Source organism: Polyodon spathula, chromosome 16 (assembly GCF_017654505.1).
Source record: "Polyodon spathula isolate WHYD16114869_AA chromosome 16, ASM1765450v1, whole genome shotgun sequence".
Taxonomy (NCBI): Eukaryota; Metazoa; Chordata; class Actinopteri; order Acipenseriformes; family Polyodontidae; genus Polyodon; species Polyodon spathula.
The window spans coordinates 17,234,874-17,261,835 of NC_054549.1; the positions used below are offsets into that span (position 1 = coordinate 17,234,874).

Genomic DNA, 26,962 nt, shown 5'->3' on the forward strand with positions numbered 1-26,962 from the left:
AATTGCATTCAGGCCACCAGTTAACCAGGCAGTCTACTGACAGAGCTGCATTTATAATAAGATCACAGACAGGCTTCATAAAGGTAAATATATGCATCATAAAAATTCTATATTTATATAACTAGAGGATGATTCAGAATCAGAGGCAGAGCCTCAAGAAATGTTAAATTTTACTCAAATTGTACAATGTTGGAGATACTTGTGTTGGAATTTTGTTTAAAAATTGGATAATGCAACAAAAATAAATATTAAAAGGGTTAATGCGTGGCTGAAGGTTTCTCACTGATAACTGATCCTTTATCAAGCAAAACAGCAAGTTTCTCAGTATCTAAAAAGCTTAGAATGATGGCCACTATTCTTACACAAATGGGAGTTTTCACCGGGAACTACATTATTACATTGCAGTACATTTCACAGAATTCGTGAAATCCGTGAAATAAATACAGCCTTAGTTATACAGGACTGTGTAATGTAATAAATAGGAGCTACAGTAAGCCTAAAACATAATATGTATGGGTAATGTGAAGTACAAATACCAGACTTCCAAAAGACTATGAATAATGCATTAACTACAGCTAACGAGACTCTGTGAACACATTTGAAAAACCATTTGACATCATTTTTATATTTACAAGGAACCAGTATCAGTTTACAAGAATCTGAAGATATTCTGTCCTTATTTTTAGTGTTTCTTACCTGAAAGGTAATTTACGCTATTGATAAAGCATCAGCTTCCAGTTATGCACAGCACAGTTCCTGCTCACTGGACTAGTTATTTCAGAGCACAGTGCTCACGTTTTGAACCACCCCCTATCCCCAACCAAAAAAACAATGGAAATCAACCAACATGTTCCAAACGTTGTAATTAAACTTGTGCAAGCTGTTCCCAAAATATGGCCTTTATCACAACCAATCAGAGGCCAGAACCCATTCACAATTCCAATATCCCAAGAACTTAAAAATAAAAAGATCGATGTACATAAATTTCAGTGATATTAAAATTTTTGACATAATAAAGGAAATGCCAAACCCAGTGTAAGTGATAATGTAGAGGAAGAATGAAATGGCCAAGTCAGCTTCAACAATGTTCCATTTAAATGCAAGTGAATACAGCAGGATACCCATCTTACCTTCCAACCACTGCCAGCCTCTCTGTAATAAGGGAAATTATCACAGATCCACTGATAAATCTCACTCAGAGTCATTTTCTTCTTTGGAGAGCTGTTGATAGCAAATGTGATGAGGCTGGCGTAGCTATACGGGGGCTTGCCGTCCTTGTGCTGCTGGACCTCCTCCTGGTCCAGAGTGGTGTTGGGGTCCAGCAAGGCGTTCTTCTTGGTCATGCCCGGTCCGTGGGCATTCTGTGTTGCGTCTGCCTTCTGGATGGCTGCGCGCATGGTGAGCTGTGGCAGCCAGTCCATGGAGGTGAGGCTACTCTCCAGCTCGGACGTCATTGTGTGGCCGAGGAGGGCTTACGAACCTGCAGCTGAAGATGAAAACAAGGGCTGGGCTCTTGGCTCCCTTGCTTCAGTGTGGCCTTTGCTCCTACTCCGTTATTCTGACTGGAGTCTGAAATTCAATGTGAAAAAGAGAGTTACAATCCTGAAATACTGAACATTGTATTAGTTTACAAAGCAGCATTGTGGAGTTAAGTAATGCTCTGGTCTCTCACATCAATTCCTGGTTCTGAATCTAGTTCATGTTATTGGGTAAAGAGAAAAGTTATCCACAAATCAAAGTGAACTTTACTGTAAGGCCAGGGGGCCCCTCACCCCTTCCTCGAAGAATTAATTATATTAAAAATTCTGTATAATCTGAAGAGGGGTTCCTATAGGACAAAAAACAATAGTCTTGAATAGGGTTTCTCTGTGATGTGTCATGGAATACATAATGCGAAACATGCTAAAAGACCCTGAGCAGTGTATAATGTATATGATTGGGAGATTCAAGATTTCCTTTAACTTGATTGGTCAATATGATGTCCCTAATCTTTGGTGAAGGACCTTGAATGTTCTCGTTCAAATTAGGTTTAACCTGTTCCAAATCAATCCACCGGATAATACTTAAACACAGTATATATTTATGTACTTGATCTTTTTTTCTGCTTGATTAAAAGATTTTTTTAAATTGCTATTAACTGTCAGCGCCAACACAGTAACCACAACAAATCACAACTAATCTCTGGTTTGAATGACACGTATAAATCCAACAACTGAATGCAGACTGATTACTTTCAGCAACTTTATTTTCAGCATATCATCATATAACAGGTAAGGCTTTGAACACACGTTATGAACACACTTTGAACAAGCTACTGAACAAATAGCACGATCAGAATTAACACATGCACATTACTACATCTGTGTGTGTGTGTGTGTGTGTGTGTGTGTGTGTGTGTGTGTGTGTGTGTGTGTGTGTGTGTGTATGTATGTATGTATGTATGTATGTATGTATATATATATATATATATATATATATATATATATATATATATATATATATATATTTTTTTTTTTTTTTTTTTTTTTGCCAAAACATTTTAGGACCCAGCAGTAAATGAAATCGAGAAACTTACAAATACACAAATGTGCACTCAAATCCTAATTGAAAAATAAATTTACCAGAACTTTTATTCTTTTACATGTTTTACATTTTTAAGAGGTAGATAAAAACAAACAGTTAACAAACCATGTTCACTTTTGTGCACAGGGTACCTGAATTGAAGAACCACTCCATGTAAGTAGAAGATTATTGTTATTTTTTTAGTACCAAGTTAGTACCAACACCGCCCACTGCCAGAATACTGAAGCCTTCATCTGGAATCCTGAGCAGGCATCACTCACGGAATACTGAGGAAAACTTTTTTTTTTTTAACGCAGTATTTTCTAATAGCAATAGAACCCTCATAAGAGGGCTTTACCACCATTAAATGCCCAAACTGAAGGTGGGCATGAGACAGGCCTTACCAAACGGGAAAGCCCTCTTCTTTGGGTTCTATTGCTTAAATATAAAACATTAAAATGGCAAGGAATTACAGCCCAACCCAGTGGTACTCAACTCTGGCCCTCAAGATCTATTCCAGTCCTGGTCTTTATTCCAAAAGGTCCTAAATTAGTTAATTGCCTCTTAACAGCTTCAATTAACTACATTAGAATCTGCTTGGAGTAAAACCCTGGACTGGACTGCATCTTGAGGGCCACAGTTGAGTACCACTGGTCTAACCCCTACTTGCACACTGTACAAAGACTTCAGAGGCGTGTCACACAACTCCGGTGTTTGCCTTTGAGTCAAAGTATTAAGAAGCACAAACTCACCACTGACGGTCTGACTGGGGTCTACACAAGAAGTCAGCAGTGAGATGCATCTAGTTGCCTTGAACCTTCCAGGTACAGTCATTTATTAAATCTGTATAAATACAGATAATTAATTTCACTTTATTCTAGTGTGGTCCACTTTCTCACACCCTCTCCTGTGTGCTCACTTAATTACAATGCAAGGAGTAACTACAGAGATTGATTTACAACTGCCAGTCAATTGGGCAATATATAAAGAAATAAATGAAGAAATAAATACAGTTGGTTTCATAGAAAATGTCCACCGTAAGTGTCAGTAATTATAATTATTACTTATTTTAAACATGCGTTATCTGCATTTGCATGATTTCTTTAAAATGTCTTCAATGAAAAAGATTCTGCTAAAGATCGCTCTGTCCAGTACAAGAAGGGGACATTTCACGTGTATTTATGTTTTTATTTTATTTCATAATTCACTGATGGTGAAAATGCCCACTTTAAAATGTGGACATAAAACTAAATATTCTACAATTTAGCATTCACTATTTTTACCTAAGCATTTAAATATTTGTTGTATAACAGATGATCAGTACTGAATGTGACAATGCTATTTTTTTTGTTTTAACCCTTTGCGGTCCTATGTCAGACCAGGTTCGACATTACAATTTTCCCTTTCCGGTCCAATGTTGGACCCTGTCTGACATCATCAAAAAGATGTCAAGCACAGGTCTCTAGTCATTTTTTCTCCGGAAAAAGCCAAGAAGACCGATAGGAGCCGAGAAGCTTCCACATCCAGCGCTCAAAGAATATCACAGACACTTGCAGAGCTTTTTGAGATGTTACAGTAATAAAATAAAATATAATAGCATTATTGAGGAGTTTGGTGATAAAACGAGTGATCATGAGATGATTTATCCATATGCACGACTATAAAGAGGTATGTGATAAATGCAGCGAACAAGATGGAGATGCAGTGCAGAGTGTCCTTTTGATATATGCAATGCCTTTTAAACCTGTTTTACTGTGAAAAAAAACCCTCTAAAACAGAGCGTGTGAAAATAAATTGGACCCGACACGTCTGACAGGCACTGAATAAATGGATCGCAAAAGGGTTAATAAATATGTTTAAATCGTGAAATACCCTGAACCTATTTTTAAACAGTGAAATATGCAATTTTTACAGTGAAAAAAAACAAAAAGCTCTAGTCATGACACAATACAAATTTCCACACAAGCTTATTCTTTTGCAACATTGTACCAGCGTTGTATTTTCAAACACTGTATGTCTAATTATTATATAATAAACAAACGGTACATTGGAATGGTACAGAGGAATTTTTTTTTTTTGGAAATACTATATTGAAACATATATTTGATTTATTATGTAAACATCAACTTTTATGAGGTTTTTGTTTAATATAGCTCTCGTTCACCTCCCATGGAATATTCTTTCCCAGCTTTACCATTTGTTTAGATCTGCTATACAAATAACTGTGTATTTAAGACATAGGGAGAGACAATTCCAGCAACAGAGGGCAACAGCTCATAGAAATGTTAATACAAGATGTGTGAACAGCATATTTGACCTGGTTTCTGATCAAGAAATGATATTGAAGTGCCACTTATTGCAAAAGATGCTGTAATCTGGAATAATATATTTTAGAGTCTCGTTGTCAATCAACAAACACATACATAAAATATATATATATATTTTATGTATGTATTTGTTGATTGACAATGAGACTCAAACCAATAAAATAAAAATCTATATTAATTGTAACAGGAGATCGCTGTGGCCCAAGATGTTACCGGCATGAAAGGAGACTCACAGACAAGGAAGCTGCAGTGAAGCGCTACTGCGCACATTAATTAAAGAGACAACGGCACAGGGGCCAAAATAAAGACTTTACACAAAAAAACACAAAAAGGAATGAACATACAAAGACTTACTAAGGCCAGGCTGAGCACCGCCTTCACTGGCCTCTCTCCTTCAAACATCTCCTTATATACATGTGGCCATTCCCCAATTAGCACTTGATTACCTAATTAGGGAATTGCCATAATCCACCTGTGCATTCTGGCAGGGAGGATTCCCTGCCAATCCTATATTCCAACACAAACACATTTTACAATTAGGGCTTTTTGTCCTGCCACAGTTCTACACAGAGTAACTTAACCGATGCGACAGACTCAACTTTTCTTAACAAACGGTCAGGGCACGGGAGAGAAAAATCCTCTTTATTCCATTTGATTGTCACAGCCCATCACGGCTCTTCATTTCTGAGTACGTAACTCGTACTCTACAAGTCTCCGCTCTGGCTAGGCAGAGAGTCACAATTAGAAAATTAAATTGCTAATGTCTCTCTCAACACGAACAAAGACAGCCTGCCTGCATACCTGGCTAAATAGGATTAGACTGTTAACACAGCCTGTATTCTCCATGACTGGAATCCAGACAACAATATCACTGCAACGCAGAACCAATCAGTGAAAACCCATCCTTTCCAATCTTATTAACAATAACCACTTAAAGGCCAATTTTGCTTTAAAGTGAAGGTTTTCTTATCTCCTATTTCTTTGACAAGTCAATGTGCTTTGAAGTTGCAATTCCACCCAAACTCTCATTTATGTTTTCATATACATTCTGATCTCAAGCTTGAAAATAAAATATTGAGCACTAAATAAAATGAAAATAAATAGTGTACATACTAATGTCACTTCATAGCATGATACAAAACTGCTAGCCTATGTTATATTACTTACAAGCATAAAGTCCTAAATCAAGCTCCAAAGGAGAACAACTGCTACTTGAAGGAGACTGACGCTGCTTAATAGGTATTACAGTAGGTGGGAGCTATCTCAGAAATCTGTAAATAAACTGCTTAGTAAACTGAGATAGATAAAGGTGAGCCACAGGTGAACAATTTGCTATGTGCCAAACCCCTGCACGATTAGAAACTGCATACAACATATTACTCCACCCTTTAATTTATTGCACATTACTCACGGCAAACAGATACAGTACAAAGTGCTAAAGCAACATGAAGCGCAATAGTGTTCGGTTCATTTGATTTGATTATGATCAACTAAACTGAATGTTTTTATTTTTCATACCACATTTGTTTAGTAGTGAAGTCAAACTATTTTCTTATGGTCCACTTCTGTGAATTTTCATGTCTAGAGGTCACTTACCTTCACATTACACTTTCAAAGAACTCTCGCTTTATGATTTAGGAAGGAAGAAATGTATTTATCTATATGTATCTGCTTGCTTTAGGCTACTACACAAATTCTTGATCACAGTATTACAAGCACAACATTAACTTAACTCACCCTTTGAAGATGATTAGGGGATATTGACCAAAACTACCTGCTTAGTAGGTCCAGGGCTATTTTTTATATTGAATAGCCCAAATATCCATAGAGAGACACTCAGGAAATTGGACTATTGTCAATAAGCCATGTCATCCTTTAAAAAAAGTGAGATTGACAGACCTGTGCAAATGACTCCTTTCTAATGAACTCTGATACTGGCTGCTATACTGCAATAAGACATGACCAACTCCTGTCCTCTTTGAAACCATCTGCACTCCTGCAGTAGTAAAGTGGCCCTGCTCGCTTACACATGACAGCAAGAGATGCTACATGCATGGAGAGCTGACAGTCTTCCAGAACTGCACCTATAGCTGGTGACATGCACCACTAAGAAACCTGGCAAATCAATTCATCAAGCATGCACAAGCTTCAGTTTACTTTGTGAATATCATTTGTTCAGGTACAACAAGTTATTGGGATGTTTATAATAACATTAATATATATAAGTCCAGAAGAGGAACATTTAGGATATTTAGTTTATCACTGTCAAATGCTGATGAAAGCTGAAATATATATTTTTTTACCTCAAGAATACATGACTGACTTTTTGTATTGCTGTAAACACGCTTATTTGGTTGGATTCACAACAGACTGAAAAAAGAATATGGAGATGATTTAAAAAAAAAAAAAAGTGCTGTTCTCTACATAACACAACCATTTAAACCAGGAGTGTTAGCACACTTAATCAAGCTTATTCAAACCCTCATTACACTCACACATTCTTGTTAGTGTTTTTTTTGTAAAGCTTCATAATATAAATTCATAAATAATTTCATTATTTTTTTTTAATTATGATTTGTTTATTTTGGTTTTAATGTTTATGACATTTCAAATTAGTGTGTAAAACATCCACAGTTACACAGTGAAAGCTGGCACTGTACACATGTTTTAATGTGGGTGATGGGTACTATGAGGGCACTGACTAAATAAAACCTGGGTCTTCATGGGAAACCAGATTCTCTTTGCACAGCTACAGCAAAAGATGCAGAGTGAGTAGGGCAATAGTGTGCTATGAAATAACTGGCTCAGCCACCTCAAGCAACAGGGATCTTTATACAAGGGAAATTGAGTCCATACACTACTGGCTGCATAGCAGTGTTGTGAATATAGCACAAGGTGTGGCAGGGAATCTTCACACCCACTCTGGGGTGAGATACTTAAAAAAATCAGGGATTGCTAATTGTTTTCCTACCCCGAGGCAGTTGCTTTACATTCAAGTTATTTTAAGAAACAGTAGTATAGCAACACCTTCTATTCTGTTTCTGTTATGGTAAAAACAAAACGAGCAAAAAGAAACCTAAATTCACAGCCTTAACATTTTCACTGCTTACCAATGTTTGTGTTCCTGCTTTGCAATAATAAAACTGGCCCTTTATTAAGGATAGGCATTGCCATATACATATATTTTAATAGACCATCTTCTCCTTCCCCCTCCCCCAACTGAACAATTCCACCTTACTGCCACCCCGCCCACCCCACCACGTCTCAACTTTCACACCTCTGCTTGACTCAGACCTTTGCTCCTTACCCCTGGATTCCAGGCCAAATACTTGTGCCCTGGAACCCCTTCCACCTCGCTTCTTCCAATCCATTGCCCCCCGCTTGTCTTCCCTTTATCTCCTCCCCCATTACACCTTCCTGCTCTCTGGCTCCTTTCCGTCAGCCTTCAAAACTGTTTGCGTCACCCCCATTCTTAGGAACCCTTCTCTCGACCCTTTAGTGAAGCGTGATGAGGTTCATCTCCTATGAGGAGGACAGTGTGTGCGTATCGTCAGCTCAGCAGTTTTGAAATCAATGCAAGACTATCCCAGTACTCATCAATCTGAAAACACATACATATTTTAACATAACTGTCTGCTACACACCAAGTATGTTTGTGTGGTTATAGGTTTGACAGAGCTCTAAAGTCGCTACAAATCGTAATAGACAACGAAACCCATTACATTAACAGTATAATAATTTCTCAAAATATATCACTCACAAAATAGTTATTTTGATTGTACTGCTCATCTAGACGACATTTGTAACAAACAAAACATTTGACTAACTGGTTTTTATTATATACAGTTTGTTTCCAGACAAGCATCAGTCAAATGTATAACAATTTATTTGTTCAAAAAATTAAGTTTTTTGACAAAAGCTGCCTCTACATTTTTAATACTATGAACTGTCCTGTGTGGCTACTGGACCAACAAGGTTTTTTTTTTTTTTTAAATACACAGCTTCTGTGTTAATTGCGTTTTGATTAAAACTAAAAGTTAAGTTGTTTTATCATCCTGATAAAAAATACAAGGATCAAGCCAGTCTTTACATCAATTCATCTTTAAAGCTAGAGATAATGCAAGAATGTTTTAACCAGTAACGTTAAAAAAAAAAAAAAAAAAAAAAGTAAAAAAAGGGTATGGAAATTTGCTTACTTATTTATTGTACACTTATTGTGTTTGATAAATGTATTATAATAACCAGCTCTTTTTAGAGCGCCTCCGCACAATGACAATTGCACTCTTCAGAGGAACACAGCTGTCATCACCGCACATAGTAATTCAGCACTAGGCAGACAGGGGGTTGCTGCGCACTGAGAGGCAGCGAGATCCCTGACCAGGAAATGAAACCCCCCCCCACCGGCAACCCTGCCAATTGCATTGGTGCTGGGTGGTCCGTCGGCCCGGTAACCAGCAGCCTAGCTTTTACTGCTTTGCCATGGGACCATTTTGTTTCATTTTAATAGCATATATTGTACACAGTTTAACATAAGCTAAACTCAGTATGTTTCCCACGTGTAACATACAAAATGCAGAGGCACCGTGTTGCATTTATGGATGAAATCAAAAAACATAAACTTACCTTTATCATAAGATGGACAAATAATAATAATAAACACTGTACTACAACGCAGAAAAGTATTTCCTACCATTTTGGTTTCGTTGTGGTAAAAATAAGGACATTAAAATGAGGAAATAACGGCAATCGAACCATATTTAAGTTAGTTATGGTAAATCTTTTTTTAAACCTGAATGAAAACCAATTGTAAGTAAGTATCTTAAATATTTCTAAACTACTGACCTGAAAAAAGTATTAATTTTCAATTTGTTTTGCAGATTGTGCAAGGACCAACTTTTTTTTTTTCAGGCCTGTTTTTCAGAGATGACACTATTACACGCAGTAGAAATCCATTTGCTTGAAAGGGTAGTGTTCGTTTGTTTTTTTCCTCTGATGTGAAATAACCATGCAAACCACGTAATCATGCTATTGTCTGGATACAAACTCTTCCTAATTTGATGTGTACAGGCATCTCTAGTTGCTGTAGGGTAAAGGGCACTGCAGCCATAATTGCCTTGAACAGACATATTTTTGATGGGCATTGAGGCAATTGAGAAGGGCACCCACAGCACTGTTTGTGTGGATATATATATATATATATATATATATATATATATATATATATATATATATATATATATATAGAGAGAGAGAGAGAGCGAGAGATAGCATCTACTATCTACTGTAGTAATATCCCTTGAACTCTTACCAGAATCCAAATTCAAACCAATGCAGACCCTCTCTATTAATCAACAAACAAGTTATACACCAAAACAACAGTGCTGAAAACATCAGATCTGGATATATCTGCAACCAAGAGATAATGCCTAATTGTAAATGTTTTCACCAAGTTTCCTTTTTCAGACACTTGAAAACGCTTAGGTGTGCAAGTACAATGAGTTCGCAATTACAGCATACCATTTATTTCTTTCTATACTGATCAATATTTTGGTAACCTATGGCAACTACAGCAGGAGTACAGGCCTCAGCAGGTGAAATATCTGGATAAGGCTAATTCTCTTTCTGTTCGCTTTGTTTTGTCGCAGAGCTACCCCATTTATCTTCCATCTATCTACAAGTAGATCAATCCACCTTCACGTCTCTGTTGATCAATCTCCTGTACAAGTCAGTAAATGAAGATGAATCTGAAAGCGAATGTGTCAATCTACAGTGTACTATAGGATTTTCCAAATATAACACATTGTACAATCTAACTATTTCCACCCTACAACGCTCTTAAAGATGTGAAAACACATTAAAACATACTGTAAATTGAGCAGAACAAAGCACGTGCATTGTGTGCAACTCATGTGCATTGTGTTCGTTGGAGCTACTCTCACAGCGCTCCTCCAGCTCCATCACCTGTGTACTGTAGTAGGAAGCTGTGTTGCCAGGGCCAGTGAAAAACACAGTGTGGTGGGAAATCATTTGTGAAATACAGAGTTCTACTGTACACCAGCTATCTCAGACTAATCCTTAACTAATAACAGTCTTGGAGGATCAACTATTTCCTGGTGCACTCATAACATTTGAATAAAGCTACAAGGGACTCTAATAAAACTGCACAGCAGTACATTCACAGATCTATTTATTAATAGTGGTTGGATGTTTTGTGGGAACAAGGTTTGAGTGTTTTCTTCTCCAGCCATTAGCCTATAAAGTCTTCAAAAAATAAAACTGATACAACTTATAAAGGTCACAAGCTCTCACAGTTGAAAACATCCCTAGCTCTTTTCCCTCTGCTGTAAATTAAATGTAAATATTTCTTTAACAGCTGCACTACTGCTATACTGCATAGATGCTGGTCACTCTTGTTAAAAGGCCTAAAAAAACCAAACAGTTAGATTGACAGGACCAACAGAGCAGAGAATCATTAAGTGGGGGTGAGAAAGTTAAGGGGGATATTGGGGAAGGGATGTCTGTTGTTGAATTAGCTAACATATGTTTAGTCCAAAAGCTTTTAAATTGATCATAGTTAGATGTGCTTGAAGATTTTTCATGCTAATCCTCTAATTATATCCTTCTATTTGCTATATGTATGTATAGCTGACTTGGTTTCACAAGGTTTTACCTAAACTGTAGAAAATGATTATTTTTAATTTTGTTAACAAAAAACACTTAAAAGAATCCCATCATTTTGGTATGTAAGCTCTTGGGGAGTTTTATTATTGCCAGAAAGCAAGTGATTTTGAAGGCAAGAGGCTTTTCTCATTCTTTTCAATTATGGCAGGCTACTGCTTTTTTTTAAAGAGCACAGTTTCACAGCCTCAGAATGTGTTTGCGTGAAGAAATGTGGCATATTGGGCCACTGGTTTTAAAATCTTTGGACGATCTCCTTATCAACACCCCTTCAAGGAGGCAGTGTGGTCAAAGTGGTTAAAGTCCAGGGCTTGTAACCAGAGGGTCACTGGTTCAAATCGCACCTCTGCCACTGACTGACTCACTGTGTGACCCTGAACAAGTCACTTAACCTCCTTGTGCTCCATCCTGCGGATGAGATGTTAAATCAATGTCCTATTGTAAGTGACTCTGCGTATAATTCACAGTTCACAGCCTACGTCTGTAAAGCGCTTTGTGATGGTGATCCACTATGATAGGTGCTATATAAAAAATAAAGATATTATATTATATTCATAGAGTATAGGTTAATCTGCAGACTTACTACAAAAAACTCCTCTGTCTATGACCTGCTCTACCCAGTTCATGATGCTTTTTCCACAAGTTCTTGAATTTGCCCTCTTTTTTGGTCTAGTACAGGTTTGTTTGGAGCCATATTTTTCATGCAGCTGGTTAATAAGGTCAGTGGAAGTGGCTGTGTTCTTTGATCTGAGTCATCAAAATTTGTACTACTGAATGAAAACTGTATGAATCACTGCACTCAAAGAAAAAAAATCTAACAATGTGCTTTCTCTTTCTTTCATCCAACCTACACGCTTCAGTCGCCATTTTAATAATACAGCTCACACACTTGCAAAGCTTATCTGAGTGTCTGAGTTTGTCTTGTGTGGTTGTCAGGTGACGGACCGACCGACAGGCTGTGACATCAGGGTTTCAACGAAATAACTTGAACAGCAGCAGCAGCTACAGTACCTAGAGTTTGTTGCCCATAATACTTGTGCGGGCGGGCACAGTCTGCACCAGTTAAACTAATATGTGTATCAAATTAGTTAGAACATGCACCATCGCGTGCAAGAGTGCCAATAGTACATTACAGTACTTTCACACCAGAATGTCTGCCACTCATAGCTACTCTATCTCCACCCTACACAATTCTTAATTGTCCACTGGAGCTGCTTCTTAGAACTTCATTTAAGTTCAGGACCCCTTGTAAAGGAGGTTTAGGTCTCAAGGGATAATCCCCTGGTTAAACAGACAAAGAATTGAAAGTTCCATTACAGATAGAGATCTCCAGTACACCAACATACAGCACTGGAAATAGGGGTTACTGTACACTTAACACACACACTGGAAAACACAATTCTGCCAAGTGTGTTGTCCATAAACTTTAATAGCTAATTTTAATAAAAATAAAGTGAGGAAAATAAAGAAATTATAAACATATATACAAAAATATATTGAAACAAAATCTAGCTCTACCATTATAAAAGATACAGCTATGGCTCTCACTGCACTTGCACAGTGTATCTTTTAAGTGCCCTAACAAAAACAAAAACAAAAAAACTAGAAGGAAAATAATAAAAACTTTCCTTAAATGGGATATCTTTCAGAAATGTGGTAAATCATTCTGAAAAGTGTACTTTTTCCCCTTGACCCCACATGTCATGCAACAGCTATGACGGTAGGTAGATATGACGAGGTAGTAAAGTACTCTGCATAACACTCATCGTCCTGCAAAACCTCTTCACAGCATTGGTACACACCCCTGTGTACAGGTCAACAAAGTTCTCACTGTGATTCACAGTTTTGTTAACATATGGCGTAACACCTCCTAATGTACCAAGCTCAATATATTCAGCACAGCAATCAGTCCAAATCTCTGCACCAATCCAAAAGTTGTTCAACGGAACTGATTGAACTGAACACCATGTAAATAATCTCATTCACTTTTACAATTACTACATCAACAAACATCATGAGAGGAACTCACTGAGAAAAAAAAAAAAGTGGAGCACAAAAACAACAATCAAATAAAAAGAAAACAATTGGCTATTTAGTGGAGACTGAGTTGATCCAAAGAAAGAAAGACAGGGACAAGAAAAGCACAGAAACAAGACAAAGAAAAGAAATTCAGAATCATAAAACAAATCAGTCAATAAATCAATAAATACAAAAAGATAAGAATAGAATGCAGAAGAGAACATACAAATTAAGTGAAATAAAATAGCATTGCCAGAAGACACTGCAGCACCTGTATTGACTCTGACCTTGAAGTTGTGATGATTTGCCTTGCGTGTGCATTGGGGGGGGGGGGGGGGGGGGGGCATTCCAAGATGTGAATTGACGCCTTCAACATAAACTGACGTTTTCAGCAATACAAACATATATAATGGATACACCACCTTAGAAATATGTTTTATTACAGCTTTCAATTACAACTTTTTAAACCACTTATAGTTGTAGTTTTGATGTTCTTTTTTTTTTTTTTTTTAACAAATTTGGCACCATTAAATATCCTTCAGGCTAAACTGAAACATTACAAACTATTGTCACGTAATGTACAGATCAGTCATTAAAAAGTAATTTCACAAATACCTTTAAATGGGATGGCAGAAATTACCCACTGAAATGACCAGAAGACATTATTCACATTCTAAGTGTTTCTGGCACTCCTGATGCAATCAAGAAGCAAGAACAGTTCAAATGCAAGGCAGCAGAGCACCATCAGAGCATGTCTTTGGGGCCTCTTCATACTGTTAATAGTTCCAATTACAGTTTGATTGGTAGTTTGTGGTGAATTGTTACCGCTACCTGAGTAAATGGTTAGGAACTAAAACAGGAATGCAGTTTTTTGGGCAAATACCTGATTTTGCAAATCCAGATTTCTGGTACAGCTATGTATTTTTTTTTACTGCAATAATAATCCTAATAACAACAACTACAACAAAATGAATAATGTGCACCCAACTGTACATAATAAAAGGCAGTAATTCAAGAATTTCTAATGACATACAAGCTAAACCATGCAAGGCTCCAGGCTGCGACTAAACATTTTTTTGGCAACTGTCTTTTTGGGTTTAGGCGCCACTGAAAATGGCCCTGGTGAGTGCAGGCAGGCAGGCAGGCAGACAGACAGTTTGTAAGCACATCACCACACGTGTCAACTCACTTTCATTTCACTTCACCAACACCCAAGGCTCATTTCAGCTTCTGGCATCCCAGTTTGCTTTTTAATTGCAACTGTGGCTTATGCCAGCCCTCATTTTTTGAATGCATGTGAAAGAGGAACATGAAGCAAAAGAGCGGGTTCCTTTAGTTCAAGGGTTATTCTGCATTAATCACAGCCTTCCAAACTGCTGCAGAACCACTTGGCCACTGAAACAAAAGCAGGAACCTACATTCAGGCTGACATGAGGCTACTGGTCTGGGGTATAAAAGGGTTTGCCATGGCCTATTTAGAAGACAACAAACACTGCTTTAACTAATCGGGGTGGAATTGCTAGAGTACTCAAGCATTACAATTTGTGTGTATTCGAGTCCTCAAATCCAACGCCAGACAATACTCTTCTCTACATACTAATGTCCATAAACCTCCCAAGCACTGCCACAAGTCCTATTTTTAAATATCAGTCTAACACACAATCAATAATCTATGAAGTAATGAATATAATGTTTGCCTTATAATTGTATATGGTCAAATACTACTAAATAACGAACATCTTCAAATTCACACAAACACACACTTTACATTAAAACTGTTAAAGAGAGATGCCTGGCCTACCTGTTTGAAGTGTGTCCTGGAGGTCCTTTACTTTAGTGCAGCAGTTCCAACATAAAAACTAAACATAAAAGGCCGTTCGGTCCAAAACCATACAGAACAATTTCAAGTGAAAAAAGCAGTCTGCCTAGTATTGGGAAGATTGCGGAATGTGAAGTCCACTGACAATAAATCTGCTGGATCACAATGTCCATATTTTTGCTGCTTTCAATTAAAAAAAAAAAAAAAAAAAAAAACACCAGTTCAAGCTACGAATGCTTATCTACAACAAGCCGTTCTTATTTTTTAGCAGATTCTAAAAATAAAAACTTCCAACGTTTCAGCATTCCAGTCCAAAATCCAAGTACACAGCAATGTACAAAAAACGTTTCCTTGCTTAGAGATTTTATTAAAAAATATAACAAAGTTCAGGAAAAACACTACTCATTAACTCTCTTACCATGTGGACTGGATACCATACCACGCCTACTACAGCATGAACAGAGTGTGCCATTGAAGCGCAAGATCGAGCCAAGGGGAAAACCAGCCGCAATGTCAATCTTTCTATTGCACAATTAGAAATTCTACAAACCCCTTCCTTTTTATAAACTGCTCTCACGTGAAGGTGGTATGCATATAGTTTTGAAATGCATTTAACTTATTTTCATATAAACGACATTGAGAGTAAATTAAGTGCTCCAGCAATGATTTTTGAGTCAAGTACTGTAACTCACCCCAACTTTATATCAGTCAAATACACACCGATCACAGGTGAAGATATACTGTAGTCAACACATCTATGTATTTCTCAGTTTTTCACCCAGTCTATTAGCATGTTATACTGGGACTACGGTTCAGAATGCATACTTTAAGGTATTCTTTTTATAGAAAAATAAAATTAAATAATTTTTAAAAAAGCATTTTTTGTTAGTTCTATAACAAGAGACAAAACGAATGATGTAGTCCTGGTATTAGCAATAAAACAAAGTCTTGACTAAACTTACTTAAAATAGAATGTGGGGTTGGTGATATGTCAGGAGGAAGCCACCGCTGTTTCACAGCGAATGCCAGCAGCATCAGAGCTTCCTCTTAGCTCACAGCCATACAGCACTTTCTGAACCTGAAAATGTACTGTAAGCAAGAGGTGACAGACTGGCTTATTTATCCACCTACACAGCTTCTATTACACTGGTTAATTTCCAAGAACACTAAACTGATATCATATTGAACACTGCCCCATTTTCAGTGTGGCACCACTTTCAGCTGCAGCATTACTGTTCAATACTGTCCCAAAATAATTTACTGTCAGACCTTAAACAGCTTTGTATGGGTGCAGTTTTCTTAACGAATGTATTGGTCTTGTTGTTTAGATTCACTCTGTATCAGTCATCGCATTCTAGCGACTTTATAAACCTCAGAATTTAAAGCACCTCTGTTGTTTCAATTGTGCTGTCAGAATCATGTCTTACCTCCAAGTCTACAAGTGTAAATATTAACCAGTCCCCCTCAAAACACTGGCTCGAGAGGGTGTAAGAAAGAGAACAGACCCACTAGAGGAAAGTCTGCAAGGGAACTGGGTAATGGTGATACTGTACAGGGGAGCTGAATTCTGATGTTTCATACACATTCAAAGTAGTTGTTTAAGTATGAAACCAAGATCTTATACCAATGCCTTGAATATGGACGGTAGCGATCCAGAACATTTAGTCGGTGCAGTAATCTATTTTCCTGTACAAAAACTTCCATGCTTTAAAATGTATAGCATAGAATGTACTGTAGTACATGTCACCCATGCAAGCAGTTCTTTGTTTGTTGGGATTCTGATGTCAATTTCATTTGCCCTTTCAATGAACACACACCGAGCTCTCCAACAGCAACGTCAAATCAAATATTATTGAAACGCATGCCAGATTCACTTAGGTTTCTTTTATAAATTTCAATGAAATAAACCACAAATAATGGAACCATGCAAACTGTCTACTGGCCACTGCTGTAAAGTACTTGAAGGAAATACAAGACAATCAAGTGCATTATACCCATGTTGGACAAGCACAGCCTTGACACAAAACATAGACACTGAATCCATCAAGAAACTTTAGTTTTCAACTAGTCAGTGACAACAATGACCAGCAATCTTAGGCTTACGTGACTTTTCTACAGAAATGCAGTGTGCACTACACTGCTGTCTCCGAGTTACACCTGCTCCAGACACCCCCATCCTGCAGCTTATTATCACTTTGCCCTCTAGCCCATGTTTTTGCTCCTATTTGGGATCTTAATCCAGCAGAGTGCAATTCCAGAAGAAAAAAAAAAGCCAGGCAGCCTGAAGTAAAACTTCAAAAGTTTAATTAGACAATTTAAACATTGTGCATGGATAATTCACTGTGTAACAAAAAAAAAAAATAATTTGTTCCTGGGTAGTAAGTGTTATTTCCTAATTGCTTATGCCTCAAAAGTATAGAAAATTGCTATTATTCCCCACAAACTTTGCTTTTGTGACCAGGGCAATACCTCTAAATACAGTATAATTGTAAATCTCGAAAAACTACTCACTTCTAAATCTTTTGTAGTCATCTTTGTATTACTTTAGTATAAATACATGTTAATTTGGATTCATATGTTGTTTTTTTTTCTGACTTTATGTGAACGAAAAGACACACATTTGCCCATTTTCCCACTGGCAATAGTGATATTTTGAAATATCACTGTCCTGGTCACAAAAGCAAAGTCTGTGGGGAATAATAGCCATTTTCTATACTTTTGAGGCATAAGCAATTAGGAAATAACACTTATTACCCAGGAACAAAAATAGTGTTACATAGTGAATCTATTTAAGGGAGTTTAAACCTCACAACCACTTGCAGAATTCCCATGGGGTGCAATACAGCTACATATTAGTCACAATTCTAAACCTTCTACTAATTCTATGTGGTAGCACCTTAACATATCTATACATTTCCAGTGGACAATTTACCTGAACACCCAAGCGCAAGGTAAAATAAAACAGGTGCTTTAGAATTGATCAGTTTAAATGTTGTGTTCTGCTGCTGAAAGGGGAACAGCAGGAATCAGAATGCACCCTGTGAATAATCAATATAGTGTAGACCTACAGCTGAAAATCTTTTACACATTTAACACCTACCAACAGCCTGCATTTCTTTACAGCAGCATGGTTTGGATCATAGGTCAGTTCTGGGCTAGCCTAGCAGGGTTCTTACTACATAATTGCCACTGATTCTTACCTGTTGGGACTTCAAAAAATAATTCAAACAAATGAAATTTGTATTAAGGTGTATTTTATAATAAGATACCATTATACTCATACAGGGACCCTGTTAAAATTTGTAATGAGGAAATCTGTGTTCGTCAGAGTTTGTTTAATGTGAAATGACTGTGTATTTATTTATACATAAAAATACAAGGAACAGAAAAGTTTTTTTTTTTCCCCCCCCTCTACCTCTTATGTTGTGTGCTTTGTGAGGAGTATTAAAACAACAAAGAGAAAATCCTGCAGTGTTTAGTATAAAATGTACAACATTACATTGGGTTTAAATTTGAATCTCAAGTTCTCTGTTATGTGTATGAGACAAACACAACAAATCGGGGTTATTCTCCTCAGTGGATATATTTTAATTTGCTGCGTAACTGGAGTTATGACGACTACCAATAAAATCAATGCATTATATTGCATGTGGACTGTCTCTACATTCACTGTCTGTACTATGGATGCAACAGTTATGATTTTCCCAAACCGAAATTTGCATAAAATTCCAAACCGAATGATACAGATAAAATCCAAATCCGAACTGCAACTGACAAGACTTATCTAATTGCCCTCAATAGGGAAAACCACAGCTTCATATTTAGTCTGGGTGTTCAGATGACTAGGGCCGTTTTCCTTTTAGGTTTATTGATGAAAGGTGATGGTGCCAATGCCAGTGCTGCAGAAACAGAGCCAGAGTCTGTCGTGTCCATTAAATTACTTTGTGCAGATCTAAAAGGAAAATAATGATGCTAAACTTACTAAAAACAGACAAATGTAAAAGTACTGAAAGAAAACAGTGTTAGTTGAGGTCCCGAACCATTGTGAAACTGGAAAAAGCAGGACACTGCTGACAAATATCTGGAAGCTGCTTAAATTAGACACTTCTGTGAGCAGGTTAGTTTATTTTTTCAGTTTTAATCTTTAATTTCGATTTTACCAAAAAACTATTTGATGCCAAAACACAGAGGAGACATTTAATAAAAAACAATTAAAAAAACAACCGATCATAAACAACATGAATCCCTAGTCTGTACAGTTACATTGTAACTTCACTTTTTTATTCTATTTAGTACTGTCAGTGTAGCATCACATAGTACAGTTTACAATTCTGATTTATACCAAATTAAACAAAAAAAACATTTCATGCACATAAACCACATGAAGTGAATGGGCAAGCCAGCATCAGAAAAAAAATAAAATTACACAGGACAGGAGACACCCAGTTTAACATTCATCGGTGGTGTTTAAAGTTACAGTTTCATATTAAAAATAGCTCCTTTAAAAAGAGGACCCTGGGGACCCCAACTTTCCCCATATTTTCATGGATTTCTCAAAAGCATTATATTGTTATGCTGGAGCCGGTTCAAGGTTGAAACGGTGCTTTATACATCAGCGAGATTAATAAGCAAGTAAAGCTTTCCTGGTACCATTCTGAAAGGCTTTCTAATGATCGGTGATGGAATGTATCTTTCCATTAAAGCAACATTCAAATAAATCAGTCCAAAACAGAGCCCTACTAAAAACAGGCTTTAAAGACAGACTTGGGCTACATTTGTTTTACATTTTATAATAAATCATACAATCAGAAAGGTAGTTAATACTGTAAAATATTTTGACCCTTAGAAGAAATTAGGCCTACATTCTACATCATTACCAACTTTTGATGTAAAAAAGAAAAAAATGAATGAAATACTGCCACAACCAACATTGTCAAGCTTTCTAAAAAAACATAATACAACAGCTTGTCCCTGCTGTACATTTTTGCTTTTCTAGATTGACAGTCATGGTAATAATGCATATAGTACATCTCAAAATATACTCAAAGCAGGACTTTCCAATGTGCCTATACCTACTGCCCTCATGCCATGGGACTTTTTTGATCACTACATATCGACTAAAAAAGCAAAAAGGTTTGTATTGCACTGCCATTACAATGCACCCCCTTACTTCTGTTATCCAACATAATAATCAAGAAGAAGTATCTTACTAAACGGTATATTTAAGAAATGTGATCAATGCAAAGGAAGCACTAATCATGCCAGAGGAAATATGAGTCACTTTAACACCATGCCAGGCTTCAAGAATCCAACAAGTCATTTTGAAATAAACACCAGAAAGTGACCAGAATCATGCAAGTTAAAATCTAAATGCGCTACTTCAGTGAAGCAGTGAATGAAAATAATAATTGTATTGGTTACTCCTTGACAGATAAGTATTTCCTTGTACTTGGAGACGGGCCTCATTTTTGGCTTCAAACTGGGATATTCTGAATCATGAACGGAACCTTCCCCTACCAAAAAAATGTAAAATGTACAGAATCTATTGGGTCTATAACGAGAACTTTGGAAGCAAATACCATATTTGCTGTTGCACTAAAGTGGAATTCATCCACAAAGACTAGAAGCATAATGTAACCTTTTCAGGACCATTTCAGAATTGCTGTATCTTACTTAGAACTGTATTGCTTATACTTGTTTTCAGATTAATTAACCACACAAACATTGTTAGCGCTGGGATGAACACAAAATTTCATGTTAGTAACTTCACTCATAACATAGCAGCAGGGGCTGGGGGAAGGGGGGGGGGGCTTGTTCCTGTGTGTGTGCTTTTATTTTATAGCAAGACACATTTAATGTGACAAGTTTGAAGTAACTTACAAAAAATAGATGGTGAGTAAGTAGATTCAAGAAAATGCACAGAGTCCTTTTCTTCAATCAGTTGCCAGGTTTATTGAAATATGCAGGGAGTCTGGTCCCAGGTACAGGACAAACAACACTCAAAATTACAATGTTTGCGTGACATTAAATACCCTTCTGTATAGATGGTCCACCTCCCCTTTCTCTGACACTTAACCAATGGTCAAGGTACAACACTTTATTCTGTTAATTTAGTGTGTGTGTGTGTGTGTGTAGTCTAATGTGACAACCTCTGAACTCAGTGCATTCTTCACACTCCTGGAGACAAAAGGTCCATACATCTGCCTTTTGTTATCTCCTTGCGACCCCCTTTGATGCCAGTGGGATTATCTCTTTTGATCTCTCTGAAGTCTAGAGCCTGTTCCCTTCTAGTCCACAGCATTGTTATCTCATTAGCTTGCAGTCATTGTTGGGCAGTTTGTAGACGCATCGTCTCTATCAGTGGTTAGCAGTACATGCAATTTGAACCAAACAGTCTGCTATCTGCAATATTAGTCTCTTTTCAGAAAAGAACACCAGTATAGCTCTGCCAGTCCACATGCGTAGCAAACCCCTAATCAATTCTCAATCCATGTTTTCCAACAAAGTTAAAAGTAGAATATCGCAGGAGTAAATAATACGCTGTGTAAGCCTTACTTTACCCCAGTGAATTAACTACAAAACAAAGGATGCCAAACAGCAGTTCAAGTAACATTGTTTTGTTTATTCCTGAAATATTAAAAATGTTAACTTTAAACACTTAATTTACAATGTCATTTCCACGTTTTGTTTTATTTGAAGGGGAAAAAAACTCACCGTTTTGGTAACAAAGTCGCAAAAAATATATAATACAATCTATATAAAAATCACTACATAACATTTCCAGCAAGTGGGGCACTGTTTAAGCGAGTTATTTCAGAATGATGTGCTTGCCTTTTTTCTGTCCCATGAGATTCTGGATTCTGACTCGCTCTAAAGCAGCACAATGCTTTTTTGACCCAGCTGGCTTTCCATAGAGATTACTACGTGTGCGCATGCATAATCCGGTTTATTTACTTTTTACTGTCTAAAACTTTTAAATAGAGGCTTGAGCTGCTGTGCTGATCCTGTTTTTTTTTTTAATAAGTGCAAGGTATTTGTCATTTCTAGCAAATACAAACAACTGATTTTTGTATCTGGATACATGTCAAAAATATTTGTTCAAATATTCAGATATTTGTCCCAGCACTAAAAAGTGTTCTTTTCACAAAACGTGTATTTTAATAAATCGGCCACGGTGCATTTCAGTAAAGAGCTGACAAACAAAATGATTAATGTTCATACTGTATCTGTCCAAAACCTTCTGAATTACCAGGAGCTGGTTACCATGCCTACTGTAAAGTTAACAGACTACTGGTAGTTGTCTTTATTTTATTTTTTTAAACAATACACTGATAGTGATAGCCAACCCAGCCTGTCCTGACCAGGTCTTTATTTAAGTGTATAAATAAATTATCTTTATTTATTTTGTTCTTAATTATTTAACTGTACCAATTAAACCCCACCAGAGCTTTAAATTAGTTAACTGCTTCTACATCGAGTAGTTTCCTGTGCCTGGTGCTAAAAATTATGGTAGAGTAATTCATCATCGTGCTAACTGAGTTACACTTATCAACTGCAAAATAACAATAATGCTGATACCATTTTACTCTGACTGCCTACTTTCAAATATGTTACAAAAAAAAAAAAAAGAGTTAAATGGAAAATGTAAAGTTAGAACTTGCTGAACACCGAGGTCCGTGCGCATCATAAACTGGAGGTTTCATGGGCATGTTTCTTGGCAGCATTATATCATTAGGTGCAATCCACTAGAAAGCCATTGAATATTCACTTTAAAAGAAACAGATTTTTGGGGCATTTTATTTTCACACTGTCCCGCAATAAACTGATTAATCATTAATTCATCATTAAATCTACCCAACCAAATATTTACAGATTACATTTTTCTGTACCTCCCTTAAAAATCAGAGGAAAAATCAACAAGGGCATTTTAACACATGCAAGAAGACCAACTCTGACAAACGCCTTCCAACCACATACACAAATACTAGTACCCCACCCCCACCCCATCGAACCCCAAAACAAACACCTCTGCCCCCTCCACACACACAGACAAACCAACCCACCCCTACCAGTAACCAGCATTGCATCATGCAGCACTGACTGAATCCCACATCCAGCAAGATCCAGCAAGAAGCCTTCTTTAAAAATTCATTAATTTAGCCAAAATAGACTGAAGTATCTAACTGAGCAAAACTAAAAACTTTAAAAATTAATATTAATAATAAAACAGCTCCCAAAAGACCGAAGCCGTTTGCCTAAAAGCATTGCAATGGCTTTGTGGCCCCATATAGCAATTAGCAATTTACAAGTTCACATTTTTCAATAATCATGCTGCTTTTCAGATGCGATTGACAAATACTATTACAAATACAGTAATCCGTCATGTATCATCCCATCACATATCCGCCCTAACCATTTATCTGCCATGATCAAGCCCTTCATCAACGTGTTCATTAATGAACAGAGAAGATTAGTTCAGATTGTAGATCTCACCAAAGTTTTCGTACACTGTGTTGTATGTGAGCCGTGCGCTACCATTGCTGGTAGTGTCACGTGAGCTTTTCAGTGTGTTGATATGTAAATAAATCTTGTTTGCCTGCAGGGCGTATCAACTTCAACCTCCGTCTCAATCTCCTGCCTGTCACTCAGCAGCGAATGCACACACCCACACGGCAGACAGGTAACTCTGTCACAAGCATTAACACCCTGTATTTTTCTAACCAAGGGATTTAGGGGAGCTCCCTAATAAAAACTGAATCTCAAAACAATAATTGTGTGAATATAGTAATTGTTATTGGTATTTAAAACAGGATTAATTTATCAGACGTTTTACATATCCGCCCTTAGTCTGGTCCCATCGCAGTCAGACACGTGACGGATTACTGCAATAAAAATATGTAAGCGCTTCAGTACAATAGTCCTTGTACAGTATCCATTTGCAACCAAGGTTACAGTGTTCCCCCTTCACAATTCTGTCATTAGGAGCCATATATAACATGCTACTATATTTCTGTTCCACCTTACAGTGTGAATGCAAGAAGAACTGAATTGGGATTACGGTGCAACTAAGAGCTATGACCATATCACTGAGTTTTTACAGTAGAACGGTACGAGAGGGTGCACTGTACCATGCAGCACAGGTATAGCTGCGTCTGTGCTCAGTTCCACTAAAGCACTGAAATGAGCGACCTTAACAGCCAATTATAACACATTTCAAAACCACTCATTCTCTGACTTTTCAAATAAAATGACTTCTGTTAAACACAGAAGGGGATTCACACATGACTTTTAAACAAGATTCAAATTTGAATCATTAATGTCTTTCCACCAGATCTCAGGGGCATAATTCTGTGCAGAATCATCACGATTAAAGCAGGCCTGCACTGTAGCTGATTTTTATTCTTGCTTTCTGAGGAATAAGCTGGAAATACAGCAATGAACCAAAACATTCTTATCTGACCAATCTACTAGATGCAGATTTGAGTTTATGTTTGTGATTGTTGGGTTCTTAAAACGATGAACTGCAAAGTAATTGTAACATATTCTGCAAATATTATAAAATACAGAGCTGAGAGAAATATGTATTGATAATTTAAATAAAAGGTTAGGCAATGAATTGACCTGCAGGTAATCATTGATTTTATTAAATGTAAATACTTTAAGTGCAATTTTCTATTTCAGATAGTCAAGAGAAACGTTAAGATGTTGTTATGAGTCATAAGTGCAAAAAGCTTCTAATACTTTATAAAATGTAGTTTAGTATTTTACTAACATTACTAATTATCAGTGTTTCGATGTTACCATGCAAACATAATGTTTATACGTAGGAACCAGGTGCCTGTTTCACAAAGCGCTTCTAAAATGAGAAGCTATAAGGCTGCTGAATCAAGGATTTTGGAGTCTAGAAGCTCTCCAATCCCTTTGATTTGACCTTTGACCATCAATGACACATAGAATTTTGAAACAGGTAGGTTGATAACTAGTTAAGAGCCTGCTAAATGCTTAGAAACACTTTGTGTAACAAGCCCCTGATAATATTTACTTATTTTATATATATATATATATAGACACGCACACAGTAATCCATCGTGTATCTGCTCATTACATAGCCGCCCTAACCATTTATCCGCAACAATCAAGCTCTTCAGCAACGTTAGTTTATTATTGAACAAAGAAGATTAGTTCAGAGATTGCAGATCCCACCAAAGTTTCCATACACTGTGTTCTATGTGCACCTTGTGCTGCCATTGCTGGTAGTGTCATGTGAGCTGTTTGGTGTGTTCATTTGATATGTAAATAAATCCTGTTCGCCTGCGGGGTGTATCAAGTTCAACCTCCGTCTTAACCTCCTGCCTGTCACTCAGCAGCGAATAGACGCACCCATACGGCAGACGGATAACTCTGTCACAAGCATTAACACCCTGTATCTTTCTAACCAAGGGATTTAGGGGAGCTCCCTAATAAAATCGGAATCTCAAAACAATAATTGTGTGAATATAGTAATTGTTATCGTTGTGTATAATGGTATTTAAAACAGGAATAATTTATCAGACGTTTTACATATCCGCCCTTACTCTTTCCACTGCAGTCGAATACATGACAATTACTGTATCAATTTTTTTTATATAGTTCTAGTTCATGATGTTCCCCTATCACAAATCATTTGCAAAAAAAAAAAAAAAAACACAACACACTGCCATTTTATCTTCAACACAATACAAGAATTGAAGGGAAGAAAACTTCATAAAATTGCATCAGTGGGAGAAACCACTGAACATTTCAGACATACTGTTAAGATTGACAATTATTATTTTTATTGTTTAAATCAAATACAGGTCACTTGTAGTATTAGGAACCGGTTCATAAAAAAGCGATTTTTAAAAGAAACATAAACTAAGCTCCAGTACTATTAAGAATATATTATCTTTCAAGAATGCGACTGGTAAACATACTATTGACTGATCTATATTCTGACAAATTCAGTGGATTGGGTAGTCCCTCCAGAAAATGTGATGGTGCAATTGAGGAATTAGCCCGCTTGCATAGCAGTAAAACTGAAACATCAGTGTGCATTGTGATGCAGTGAACAGTTTTGTTCAGGTTGACTGATATGACATTCTAAACGACTGCATCACTGTCAGTCTGGGGGATTCTAGAGAAGTTAAACTACTGCTGAAATGAGAATAAATAAAAAGTGTAGAGCGTGATTACTGTGATTTCAAATGTCAACTTTACTTACCAAAGTGTATAAAACATGTAAATATGCAGTTCTATTTTCAGACTGCACTTAAAAAAAAAATACCTTAAAACAAACATTTTAACAAATCACTGCTTCAGAATTAGATCAATTCTTCGCAGAAAATACATTTTTCTTTTTGCAGATTTTAGGAAATTTGGGCTGTGAACTGGCATGTTGGCCACTACTGTTGATTTCACATTATGAATCACTGCAGAATACTGCACACTGTTTTGAAATCCAAACCAGTAATGAACAGTGAGGTTGCAATTAAAAATAAATCTTTTTTTTTCAACTTGAAGACACTAAATTCTTGAGGAA

At 36.8% G+C, this 26,962-nt stretch overlaps 1 protein-coding gene across 1 annotated transcript in view; it reads right to left on the reverse strand.

Moving 5' to 3' along the window:
- The window catches only part of LOC121328395 (forkhead box protein J3-like), a 76,966-nt gene that overhangs the window by 42,780 nt on the left and 7,224 nt on the right, over nt 1–26,962 (reverse strand). The window contains exon 2 of the mRNA XM_041273029.1: nt 1,131–1,569. Coding sequence (XP_041128963.1) covers nt 1,131–1,454 — 324 coding nt within the window. The 5' untranslated portion in view covers nt 1,455–1,569. The remainder of the gene's footprint in view (nt 1–1,130; nt 1,570–26,962) is intronic.